We start from the raw sequence: 13,569 nt of genomic DNA, 5'->3' as shown, positions 1-13,569 counted from the left end.
AATCCAGTCTGTCACTGATGGACATTTGGGTTGATTCCAAGTCTTTGATATTGTGAATAGTGCCGCAATAAATATGCATGTGCATGTGTCCTTATAGCAGCATGATTTATAATCCTTTGAGTATATCCTCAGTAATGGGATGGTTGGGTCATATGGTACTTCTAGGTCTAGATCCTTGAGGAATCGCCATGCTGTTTTCCATAATGGTTGAACTAGTTTACAGTCCCACCAACAGTGTTAAAATTTTCCTGTTTCTCCACATCCTCTCCAGCACCTGTTGTTTTCTGACTTTTTAATGATTGCTATTCTAACTGGTGTGAGATGGTATCTCATTGTGGTTTTGATTTGTATTTCTCTGATGGCCAGTGATGATGAGCATTTTTTCATGTGTCTGTTGGCTGTATGCATGTCTTCTTTTGAGAAATGTCTGTTCATATCCTTTGCCCACTTTTTGATGGGGTTGTTTGTTTTTTTCTTGTAAATGTGTTTGAGTTCTTTGTAGGTTCTGGATATTAGCCCTTTGTCAGATGAGTAGATTGCAAAAATTTTCTCCCATTCTGTAGGTTGCCTGTTCACTCTGATGGTAGTTTCTTTTGCTGTGCAGAAGCTCTTTAGTTTAATTAGATCCCATTTGTCAATTTTGGCTTTTGTTGCCATTTCTTTTGGTGTTTTAGACATGAAGTCCTTGCCCATGCCTATGTCCTGAATGGTATTACCTAGGTTTTCTTCTAGCGTTTTTATGGTTTTAGGTCTAACATTTAAGTCTCTAATCCATCTTGAATTAATTTTCGTAAAAGGAGTAAGGAAAGGATCCAGTTTCAGCTTTCTACTTATGGCTAGCCAATTTTCCCAGCACCATTTATTAAATAGGGAATCCTTTCACCATTTCTTGGTTTTGTCAGGTTTGTCAAAGATCAGATGGCTGTAGATGTGTGTTAGTATTTCTGAGGACTCTGTTCTGTTCCATTGGTCTATATCTCTGTTTTGGTACCAATTCCATGCTGTTTTGGTTACTGTAAGCTTGTAGTATAGTTTGAAGTCAGGTAGTGTGATGCCTCCAGCTGTCTTCTTTTGACTTAGGACTCTCTTGGCAATGTGGGCTCTTTTTTGACTCCATATGAACTTCAAAGCTGTTTTTTCCAATTCTGTGAAGAAACTCATTGGTAGCTTGATGGGGATGGCATTGAATCTATAAATTACCTTGGGCAGTGGAGCCATTTTCACGATGTTGATTCTTCCAATCCATGAGCATAGTATGTTCTTCCATTTGTTTGTGTCCTCTTTTATTTCACTGAGCAGTGGTTTGTAGTTCTCCTTGAAGAGGTCCTTTACATCAATAGTAAGTTGGATTCCTAGGTATTTCATTCTCTTTGAAGCAATTGTGAATAGAAGTTCATTCATGATTTTGCTCTGTGTTTGTCTGTTACTGGTGTATAAGAATGCTTGTGATTTTTGCACATTAATTTTGTAACCTGAGACTTTGCTGAAGTTTCTTATCAGCTTAAAGAGATTTTGGGCTGAGACAATGGGGTTTTCTAAATATACAATCATGTCATCTGCAAACAGGGACAATTTGACTTCTTCTTTTCCTAACTGAATACCCTTTATTTCTTTCTCTTGCCTGTTTGCCGTAGCCAGAACTTCCAACACTATGTTGAATAGAAGTGATGAGAGAAGGCATCCCTTTCTTGTGCCAGTTTTCAAAGGGAATTTTTCCAGTTTTTGCCCATTCAGTATGATATTGACTGTGGGTTTGTCGTAAATAGCTCTTAGTATTTTGAGATACATTCCATCAATACGGAATTTATTGAGCGTTTTTAGCATGAAGGGCTGTTGAATTTTGTGAAAGGTCTTTTCTGCATCTATTGAGATAATCATGTGGTTTTTGTCTTTGGTTCTGTTTATATGCTGGATTATGTTTATTGATTTGTGTATGTTGAACCAGCCTTGCATCCCAGGGATGAAGCCCACTTGATCATGGTGGATAAGCTTTTGGATGTGCTGCTGGATCCGGGTTGCCAGTATTTTATTGAGGATTTTTGCATCAATGTTCATCAGGGATATTGGTCTAAAATTCTCTCTTTTTTTGGTGTATCTCTGCCAGGCTTTGGTATTAGGATGATTTTGGCCTCATAAAATGAGTTAGGGAGGATTTCCCCTTTTTGTATTGATTGGAATAGTTTCAGAAGTAATGGTACCAGCTCCTCCTTGTACCTCTAGTAGAATTTGGCTGTGAATCCATCTGGTTCTGGACTTTTTTTGTTTGGTAGGCTATTAATTGTTGCCTCAATTTCAGATCCTGCTATTGATCTATTCAGGGATTCAGCTTCTTCCTGGTTTAGTCTTGGGAGGGTATAAGTGTCCAGGAAAGTATCCATTTCTTCTAGATTTTCTAGTTTATTTGCATATAGGTGTTTATAGTATTCTCTGATGGTAGTTTGTATTTCTGTGGGGTTGGTGGTGATATCCCCTTTATCATTTTTTATTGCGTCTATTTGATTCTTCTCTCTTTTCTTCTGTATTGGTCTTGCTAGCGGTCTATCAATTTTGTTGATCTTTTCAAAAAACCAACTCCTGGATTCATTGACTTTTTGTAGGATTTTTTTGTGTCTCTATCTCCTTCAGTTCTGCTCTGATCTTAGTTATTTCTTGCCTTCTGCTGGCTTTCGAATGTGTTTGCTCTTGCTTCTCTAGTTATTTTAATTGTGATGTTAGAGTGTCAATTTTAGATCTTTCCTGCTTTCTCTTGTGGGCATTTAGTGCTATAAATTTCTCTCTACACATTGCTTTAAGTGTGTCCCAGAGATTCTGGTATGTTGTGTCTTTGTTCTCATTGGTTTCAAAGAACACCTTTCTTTCTGCCTTCATTTCGTTGTGTACCCAGTAGTCATTCAGGAGCAGGTTATTCAGTTTCCATGTAGTTGAGCGGTTTTGATTGAGTTTCTTAGTCCTGAGTTCTAGTTTGATTGCACTGTGGTCTGAGAGACAGTTTGTTATAATTTCTGTTCTTGTACATTTGCTGAGGAGTGCTTTACTTCCAATTATGTGGTCAATTTTGGAATAAGTGTGATGTGGTGCTGAGAAGAATGTATGTTCTGTTGATTTGGGGTGGAGAGTTCTGTAGAAGCCTATTAGGTCTGCTTGCTGCAGAGATGAGTTCAATTCCTGGATATCCCTGTTAACTTTCTGTCTTGTTGATCTGTCTAATGTTGACAGTGGGGTGTTGAAGTCTCCCATTATTATTGTATGGAAGTCTAAGTCTCTTTGTAAGTCTCTAAGGACTTGCTTTATCTTCCTGTTGAATTGATCCCTTTACTATTATGTAATGGCCTGCTTTGTCTCTTTTGATCTTTTATGGTTTAAAGTTTGTTTAATCAGAGACTAGGGTTGCAACCCATGCTTTTTTTTTGTTCTCCATTTGCTTGGTAGATCTTCCTCCATCCCTTTATTTTGAGCCTATGTATGTCTCTGCATGTGAGACGGGTCTCCTGAATACAGGAAATGGATGGTTCTTGACTGTTTATCCAGTTTGCCAGTCTGTGTCTTTTAATTGGAGCATTTAGTCCATTTACATTTAAGGTTAATGTTGTTATGTGTGAACCTGATCCTGCCATTATGAGATTTACTGGTTATTTTGCTTGTAAGTTGATGCAGTTTCTTCCTAGCCTCGATGGTCTTTACATTTTGGCATGTTTTTGCACTGGCTTGTACCGGTTGTTCCTTTCCATGTTTAGTGCTTCCTTCTGGGTCTCTTGTAAGGCAGGCCTGGTGGTTACAAAATCTGTAAACATTTGCTTATCTGTAAAGGATTTTATTTCTCCTTCACTTATGAAACTTAGTTTGGCTGGATATGAAATTCTGGGTTTAAAATTGTTTTCTTGAAGAATGTTGAATATTGGCCCCCACTCTCTTCTGGCTTGTAGAGTTTCTGCCGAGAGATCTGCTGTTAGTCTGATGGGCTTCCCTTTGTGGGTAACCCGACCTTTTTCTCTGGCTTCCCTTAAGGTTTTTTCCTTCATTTCAACTTTGGTGAATCTGGCAATTATGTGTCTTGGAGTTGCTCTTCTCGAGGAGTATCTTTGCGGTGTTCTCTGTATTTCTTGAATTTGAATGTTGGCCTGCCCTACTAGGTGGGGAAGTTCTCTTGGATGATATCCTGAAGAGTGGTTTCCAACTTGGTTCCATTTTCCCTCTCACTTTCAGGCACCCCAATCAGATGTAGATTTTGTCTTTTTACATAATCCCATACTTCTTGCAGGCTTTGTTCATTTCTTTTTCTTCTTTTTTCTTTAGATTTCTCTTCTCGCTTCATTTCATTCATTTGATCCTCAATCGCTGATACTCTTTCTTCCAGTTGATCGAGTTGGTTACTGAAGCTTGTGCATTTGTCATGTATTTCTCGTGTCATGGTTTTCATCTCTGTCAGTTCGTTTATGGCCTTCTCTGCATTAATTATTCTGGTTATCAATTCTTCCAGTCTATTTTCAAGATTTTTAGTTTCTGTGCACTGGGTACATAATCCCTCCTTTAGCTCTGAGAAGTATGATGGACTGAAGCCTTCTTCTCTCATCTCGTTAAAGTCATTCTCCATCCAGCTTTGATCCGTTGCTGGCGATGAGCTCTGTTCCTTTGCAGGGGGAGATGTGCCCTTATTTTTTGAATTTCCAGCTTTTCTGCCCTGCTTTTTCCCCATCTTTGTGGTTTTATCTGCCTCTGGTCTTTGATGATGGTGACGTACTGATGGGGTTTTGGTGTGGGTGTCCTTCCTGTTTGTTAGTTTTCCTTCTAAGAGTCAGACCCTCAGCTGTACGTCTGTTGGAGATTACCTGAGTTCCACTCTAGACCCTGTTTGCCTGGATGTTAGCAGCAGAGGCTGCAGAAGATAGAATATTCCTGAACAGCGAGTGTACCTGTCTGATTCTTGCTTTGGAAGCTTCCTCTCATGGGTGTACTCCACCTTGTGAGGTGTGGGGTGTCGGTCTGCCCCTAGTGGAGGATGTCTCCCAGTTAGGCTACTCAGGGGTCAGGGACCCACTTGAGCAGGCAGTCTGTCCATTCTCAGATCTGAACCTCTGTGTTGGTAGATCTACTGCTCTCTTTAAAGCTGTCAGACAGAGTCGTTTGCATCTGCAGAGGTTTCTGCTGCTTTTTGTTGTTGTTGTTGTTGTTGTTTAGCTGTGCCCTGTCCCCCGAGGTAGAGTCTACAGCGACAGGCAGGCCTCCTTGAGCTGCTGTGAGTTCCACCGAATTCAAGCTTCCCAGCAGCTTTGTTTACCTACTTAAGCCTTAGCATGGCAGGTGCCCCTCCCCCAACCTCGCTGCTGCCTTGCCGTTAGATTGCATACTGCTGTGCTAGCAATGAGGGAGGCTCCGTGGGTGTGGGACCTTCCCAGCCAGGTGTGGGATATAATCTCCTGGTGTGCCTGTTTGCTAAGACCTTTGGTAAAGTGTAGTATTGGGGTGGGAGTTACCCGATTTTCCAGGTGTGTGTCTCAGTTCCCCTGGCTAAGAAAAGGGATTTCCTTCCCCCTTGTGCTTCCCAGGTGAAGTGATGCCTCGCTCTGCTTCAGCTCTCTCTGGTCGGGCTGCAGCAGCTGACCAGCACCGATTATCCTGCACTCCCTAGTGAGACGAACCCAGTACCTCAGTTGAAAATGCAGAAATCACGTGTCTTCTGTGTCGCTCATGCTGGGAGCTGGAGACTGGAGCTCTTCCTATTCGGCCATCTTGCTCCGGCCTGACGTAATGTTACTTTGAAAACACTTCAGGATATGTGCATTCATTTCACAGAATTAAACCCTTCTTTTTATTGGGCAGTTTGGAAACACTTTTTTTGTAGTATCTGCGAAAGGATATTTGGGAGCACATAGAGGCCTAAGGGAAAAAAGGAAACATCTTCAGATAAAAACAAGAAAGAAGTTTTCTGAGAAACAGATTTGTGACATATGCATTCATCTCACAGAGTTAAAATTTTCTTCGGATTGAACAGTTTAGAAACTCAGTTTTTGTCCATTCTTTGAATGGACATTTTGGAGCTCATTATGGCTAATGGTGAAAAAGAGGATATCCCAGGATAAAAACTACAAGGAAGCTATTTGTGAAACAGCTTTGAAATGTGTACATTTATCTCACAGTTAAACCTTTCTTTTCATTCAGCAGTTTGGAAACACTGTTATTGTAGAGCCTATGAAGGGATATTTTGGAGCAAATTGAGTCCTATGGTAAAAATGGAAACATCTTCAGATAAAAACAAGAAAGAAATGTTCTGAGAAATTGATTTGTTATGTATGCATTCATCTCACAGAGTTAAACATTTCTTTGGGATCAGTACTTTGTAAACATTCTTGTCCATCCATTTGGGAGATCATTGAACCCAAAGGCAAAAAAGCAAATATCACAGGATAAAAACTAGAAGGAAGCAATATAAGAAACCACTTTGTGATACGTGAATTCATCTCTCAGAGTTAAAACTTTCCTTTCATTCAGCAACTTCAAAACACTGCTTTTGTAGAATCTGTGAAGGGATATTTGGGAGGGTATTGAGGCTTATGGTGAAAAAGGAAACATCTTTAGATGAAAACAAGAAAGAAGATTTCTGAGAAACTGCTTTGTGATATGTCCCCTCATCTCACAGAATTATTCCATTCTTTGGATTCAGCAGTTTGGAAACAGTGTTTTGTCCATTCTGTGAGTGGACATTAGGAAACTCACTGAGGCCAATGGCAAAAAAGTGAATATACCAGGATAAAAACTGCAAGGCAGTTAACTGAGAAACCACTTTGTGATGTTTTCATTCATCTCACAGAGTTGAACCTTTCTTTTCATTCAGCAGTTTTGAAACACTGTTTTTGTAGACTCTTCGAAGGGATATTTGGGAGCACATGAGGGCTTTTTTGAAAACAAAACATCTTCATATAAAAGCAAGAACAGAGCTTTCTGAGAGACTGCTTTGTTATGTGTGCATTCATCTCACAGAGCTGAACCATTCTTTGTATTTGACAATTTGGAAACACTATTTTTGTCCATTCCGTAAGTGGACATTTGAGAGCTTGTTGAGACTAAAAGCGAAAAAATGAATTTCCCAAGATAAAACCTAGAAGGAATCTATCTGAGAAACAGCTTTGTGATGTATGCCTGCATCTCACAGAGTTAAAACATCATTTTGATTGAGCAGCATGGAAACACTGTTTTGTAGAATTTGTGAAGGGATATTTGGGAGCGCATTGAGGCCTATGGTGAAAAAGGATACATCTTCAGATAAAAACTACATAGAAGCTTTCTGAGAAACTGTTTAGTGATACAGGCATTCATCTCACAGAGTTAAAGCGTTCTTTGCATTCAGCAGTTTGGAAACACTCTATTTGTCCATTTTGTGAGTGGACATTTGGGAACTCATTGAGGTCAATGGTGCAAAAGAGAATAACCAAGGATAAAAACTAGAAGGAAACTATCTGAGAAACCACTTTGAGATGTGTGCTTTCATCTTGCACAGTTAAACCTTTCTTTTCTTTCAGTGTTTTGGAAACACTGTTTTGGTAGAACCTGAGAAGGGATATTTTCGTGCGCATTGAGGCCTATGGTGAAAAAGGAAATATCTTCAGATAAAGGATAGAAAGAAGCTTTCTGAGAAGCTACTTTTCGATGTGTGCATTCATCCTACAGAATTAAAGCTTTCTTTGGATTCAGCTGCTTTGAAACACTGTTTGTGTCCTTTCCACTTAGGGACATTTGTCCATTCAACTTAGGGACATTTGGGAGCTCATTGAAGCCAATGGCTAAAAAGTGAATACCCAAGCATAAAAACTAGAAGGAAACTATCTGAGAAACCTCTTTTTGAGGTGTGCATTCATCTCACAGAGTTTAACATTTCTTTTCATTCAGCAATTTTTATAGAATCTATGAAGGGAAAATTGGGAGTGCATTGAGTTCTGTGGTGAAAAAGAAAATATCTTCAGATGAAAACCAGAACAAAGCTTTCAGACAAACTGCTTTGTGATGTTTGCATTCATCTGACAGAGGTAAAGCCTTTTTTGGTTCAGCAGTTTGGAAATACAGTTTTCGTCCATTCTGTTAATGGACATTTGGGATCTCATTGAAGCCAATAGTAAAAAAGCAAATATTCCAAAGTAAAACGTAGAAGGAAGCTGTATGAGCAACTGCTTTGTAACGTGTGCATTCATCTCACAGAGTTAAACCTTAGTTTTCATTCAGCAGTTTGGAAACGATTTTTTTGTACAGAATCTGTGAAGGGATATTTTGGAGCGTATTGAGGCCTATGTTGAAAAAGGAAATATCTTCAAATAAAAACTATAAAAAAGCTTTCTGAGAAACTGCTTTGTGACGTGTGCATTCATCTCACAGAGTTAAACATTTCTTTGGATTCAGCAGGTTGCAAAAACTCTTTTTGTCCATTTTGCAAATGGATATTTTGGAGCTCATTGAGTCCACAAGTGAAAAAGTGAATATCCCATGTTAAAAGCAACAAGGAAGCAATCTGATAAACCGCTTTGTGATGTAAGCATTTATCTTGTGGAGTAAGTTCTTTCTTTTTGTTCAACGTTTTGGAAACATTGTTTTTGTAGAATCTGTGGAGGGATATTTGGGAGTGCATTGAGTACTATGGTGAAAAAGGATATATCTTCAGATAAAAACGAGAAAGAGGGTTTCTGAGAAACCACATTGTGATGTGTACATTCATCTCATAGAGTTAAAGCTTCCTATGCATTCATCCGTTTGGAAACACTGTTTTTGTCCATTTTGTGATTTGACGTATGGAAACTCATTTGGGCCAATGGCGAAAAAGCAAATATACCAGGATAAAAACTAGAAGGAAGCTATCTGATCAATTGCTTTGTGATGTTTACATTCATCTCACAGAGTTAAACCATTCTTTTGATGCAGCAGTTTTGAAACAGTGTTTTTTAAAAGCTGCGGAAGGATATTTTGGAGTGCATTGAGGCCTATGCTGAGAAAGCAAATATCTTCACATAAAAACTAGAAAGAAGCTTTCTGAGAAACTGCTTTGTGATATACACATTCATCTCAGAGTTAGGTATTTCTTTGGATTCAGCAGTTTGGAAACCCTGTTTTTGTCCATTGTGCGAATGGACATTTGGGAGCACATTGAGATCAAATGAGACAAAGGGAATATTGCAGGATAAAAACTTTAAGGAAGCTATCTGAGAAACCGCTTTGTGATATGTGCATTCATTTCACAGAGTTAAACATTTCTTTTCATTCAGGAGTTTGGAATCACCGTTTTTGTAGTATCTATGTTGTGATATTTGGGAGTGCTTTGAGGCCAATGATGAAAAAGGAGACATCTTCAGATAAAAACTAGAAAGAAGCTTTTTGAGAAACTGATTCATGATGTGGTTTTTCATCCCACAGAGTTAAAGCTTTCTTTGGATTCAGCAGTTTGGAAACACTATTTATCTCCATTCTGCAAATAGACATTTTGGAGCCCATGAGGCCAAAGGTGAAAAAGCAAATAGTCCAGGATAAAAACTAGAAGCAAAGTATCTGCAAAACTGCTTTTTGATTGGGCATTCATCTCACAGAGTAAAGTCTTTATTTTCATTCAGCAGTTTAAAAAAATGTTTTTGTAGAATATGTGAAAGGATAATTGGGAGTGCACTGAGGCCTATGGTGAGAAAGGAATCATCTTCAGATAAAAACTAGAAAGAGACTTTCTGAGAAACTGCTTTGTGATATGTGCATTTATCTCACAGAGTTAAACTTTTCTTTGGATTCAGCAGTTTGGATACACTATTTTTTTCCATTCTGTGAATGCACATTTTGGAGCACATTGAGGCTGATGGTGAAAAGTGAATATTCCAGGATAAATACTGGATGGGAGGTCTCTGAGAAACTGCTTTGTGATGCATGCAATCATGTCACATATTTAAAATTTTCTTTTCATTCAGCAGTTTGGATAAACTATTTTTGTAGGATATGCGAAAAGATATTTGGGAGTGCATTGAGGCCTATGGTAAAAAAGGAATCACCTTCACATAAAAAGTAGAAAGAAGCCTTCTCAGAAACTGTTTTGTGATATGTGCATTCATTTCACAGATTTAAACCTCTGGATACAGCAGTTCAGAGACAGTGTTTATGCCCATTCTGTGAATTGTTGTTTGAGAGCTCATTGAGGTCAATGGCGAAAAAGTGAATATCCAAGGATAAAAGCTAGAAGGAAGCTATCTGAGACAACCATTTGTAATGTGTGCATTCATCTCACAGATTTAAACCTTTCTTTTCATTCAGTGCTTTGGAAACACGGTTTTTGTAGAATTTGTGAACAGATATTTGGGAGTGCTTTGAGGCCTATAGTGGTAAATAAAATATCTTCAAATAAAATCCAGAAAGAAGCTTCCTTAGAAACTGGTTTCTTGGCTGGGCGCAGTGGCTCAAGCCTGTAATCCCAGCACTTTGGGAGGCCGAGACGGGTGGATCACGAGGTCAGGAGATCGAGACCATCCTGGCTAACACGGTGAAATCCCGTCTCTACTAAAAAAATACAAAAAACTAGCCGGGTGAGGTGGCGGGCCCCTCTAGTCCCAGCTACTTGGGAGGTTGAGGCAGAAGAATGGCGTGAACCTGGGAGGCGGAGCTTGCAGTGAGCTGAGATCCGGCCACTGCACTCCAGCCTGGGTGACAGAGCAAGACTCCCTCTCAAAAAAAAAAAAAAAAAAAAGACACTGGTTTCTGATGTTCACATTCATCTCATGAAGGTAATCCTTTCTTTTCATTCAGCAGTTTGGAAACACTGTATATGTCCATTGTGTGAATGGACATTTGGGAGCTCATTGAGGCCAATGGTGAAAAAGTGAATATCCCACTATAAAGAAAAGAAGTAAGGTATCTGAGAAGCAGCTTTGTGATGTGTGCATTCATCTCACAGGGTTAAACCTTTGTGTTCATTCAGACGTTTGGTAACACTGTTTTTGTAGAATCTATGAAATTATATTTGGGAGTGCATTGAGGATTAATGTGAAAAAGGAAACCTCTTCAGATAAAAACTGGAAAGAAACTTTCTGAGAAACTGTTTTGTGATGTGTGCATTCATCTCATACAGTTAAACCTTTCTTTTCATTCAGCAGTTTGGAAACATTGTTTTTGTAGAATCTGCGATGGGATGTTTGGGAGCACAATGAGGTCTACAGTGAAAAAGGAATCACCTTCAGATAAAAACGAGAAAGAAGCCTTCTGAGAAACTGCTTTTCGACGTCTTCATTCATCTCACAGAGTTAAACCTTACTTTTCATTCAGCAGTTTGGAAACACTGTTTTTGTCCATTCTGCAAATGGACAATTGGGAACTCCTTGAGGCCAAAGGTGAAAAAGTGAATATTCCAGGATAAAAACTAGAAGGAAGCTATCTGAGAAAATGCTTCATGATGTGTGCATTCATCTCGTGGAGTTAAATCTTTCTTTTAATTCAGTATTTTGGAAACACTATTTTTGTAGAATGTGTGAAGGGATATTTGGGAGCGCATTGAGACCTATGGTGAAAAAGGAATCATGTTCAGATAAAAACAAGAAGGAAGCTTTCTGAGAAACTGTTTTGTGATGAATGCATTCATCTTACAGAGTTAAAACTTTCTTTTGAATTAGCACTTTGGAAACACTGTCATTGTCCATTCTGTGAGTAGACATTGGGGTACTCATTGAGGCCAGCTGAAAAAAGTGAATACCAAAGGAAAAAACTAGAAGGAATCTATCTGAGAAACTGCTTTGTGTTGCATGCATTCATCTGGTAGAGTTAAGACTTTATTTTCATTCATCAGTTTGGAAACACTGTTTTTGTAGAATCTGCAAAGGGAAATTTGGGAGCACATTGATTCTTATGGTGAAAAAGGAAACATCTTCAGATAAAAACTAGAAAGAAGAGGCCCCACGTGGGATTCGACCCGGGTGCTCTTGTGAGCTGCTGCTTCTGCGGTCAGTGAGATTACCTGGGTCTAGAGTATGGAGCTGCTCCGTGGCCATGAGGACGTCACCATGCCTAAAGCACCAAAGGGAAAAAGTGCAGAACGGGAAAAAAAGGTCATCCATCCATATAGTAGAAAAGCAGCTCAAATTACGAGAAAGGCCTACAAACAAGAAAAAAAGGAAAAATTGAAGAATGAAAAGGCCTTGCGTCTCAACCTTATTGGTGAAAAACTGCAATGGTTTCAAAACCATCTTGATCCCCAAAAGAAGAGATATTCAAAGAAAGATGCTTGTCAACTAATTGACAGGTACTTGAATCGATTCAGCAGTGAGCTGGAGCAGATTGAGTTACATAACAGTATCAGGGACAGGCAGGGGAGGCGGCACTGTTCCCGGGAGACCGTCATCAAGCAGACCATGGAGCGGGAGCGACAGCAGTATGAAGGATATGGCCTTGAGATTCCTGACATCCTAAATGCAAGTAATCTGAAAACGTTCAGGGAATGGGACTTTGATCTGAAGAAATTACCGAACATTAAAATGAGAAAAATTGGCACTAATGATGCAATTCCCAAGAAGTGCAAGAGGAAAACTATTATAACTGTAGACCAAGATTTAGGGGAATTGGAACTAAACGATGAATCAAGTGATTCAGATGAGGAAATGACTGCAGTGGCCTAACTGTCTTCACTTGAATTGAAAATAAATAATTTGAGAGCTTCAAATTATATTCATTGATTATGGTACCTAATTGTCGAGATACTCTAGAGGAAAACCTAGGTAGTACCATTCAGGACATAGGCATGGGCAAAGACTTCATGTCTAAAACACCAAAAGCAACAGCAACAAAAGCCAAAATTGACAAATGGGATCTAATTAAACTAAAGAGCTTCTGCACCGCAAAAGAAACTACCATCAGAGTGAACAGGCAACCTACAGAATGGGAGAAAATTTTTGCAATCTACTCATCTGACAAAGGGCTAATATCCAGAACCTACAAAGAACTCAAACACATTTACAAGAAAAAAACAAACAACCCCATCAAAAAGTGGGCAAAGGATATGAACAGACATTTCTCAAAAGAAGGCATGCATACAGACAACAGACACATGAAAAAATGCTCATCATCACTGGCCATCAGAGAAATGCAAATCAAAACCACAATGAGATACCATCTCACACCAGTTAGAATGGCGATCATTAAAAAGTCAGAAAACAACAGGTGCTGGAGAGGATGTGGAGAAACAGGAACACTTTTACACTGTTGGTGGGATTGTAAACTAGTTCAACCATTATGGAAAACAGCATGGCGATTCCTCAAGGATCTAGAACTAGATGTACCATGTGACCCAGCCATCCCATTACTGGGTATATACCCAAAGGATTATAAATTATGCTGCTATAAAGACACATGCACACGTATGTTTATTGCAGCACTATTCACAATAGCAAAGACTTGGAATCAACCCAAATGTCCATCAGTGACAGACTGGATTAAGAAAATGTGGCACATATACACCATGGAATACTATGCAGCCATAAAAAAGGGTGAGTTTGTGTCCTTTGTAGGGACATGGATGCAGCTGGAAACCATCATTCTCAGCAAATTATCACAAGAACAGAAAACCAAACACCG

General features: G+C 39.2%; 1 protein-coding gene across 1 annotated transcript in view; it reads left to right on the top strand.

The window, feature by feature from the left end:
- Positions 1-12,991, top strand: part of LOC126939974 (translation machinery-associated protein 16-like) — a 38,697-nt gene extending 25,706 nt beyond the window's left edge. The window contains exon 2 of the mRNA XM_050765884.1: positions 11,100-12,991. Coding sequence (XP_050621841.1) covers positions 11,970-12,614 — 645 coding nt within the window. The 5' untranslated portion in view covers positions 11,100-11,969 and the 3' untranslated portion in view covers positions 12,615-12,991. The remainder of the gene's footprint in view (positions 1-11,099) is intronic.
- Positions 12,992-13,569: the final 578 nt, after the last annotated feature.

Source organism: Macaca thibetana, chromosome 16, assembly GCF_024542745.1.
Source record: "Macaca thibetana thibetana isolate TM-01 chromosome 16, ASM2454274v1, whole genome shotgun sequence".
Classification (NCBI taxonomy): Eukaryota; Metazoa; Chordata; class Mammalia; order Primates; family Cercopithecidae; genus Macaca; species Macaca thibetana.
Note: the sequence above shows the minus strand (reverse complement) of the source record. Positions and strands in the feature narration are given on the sequence as shown.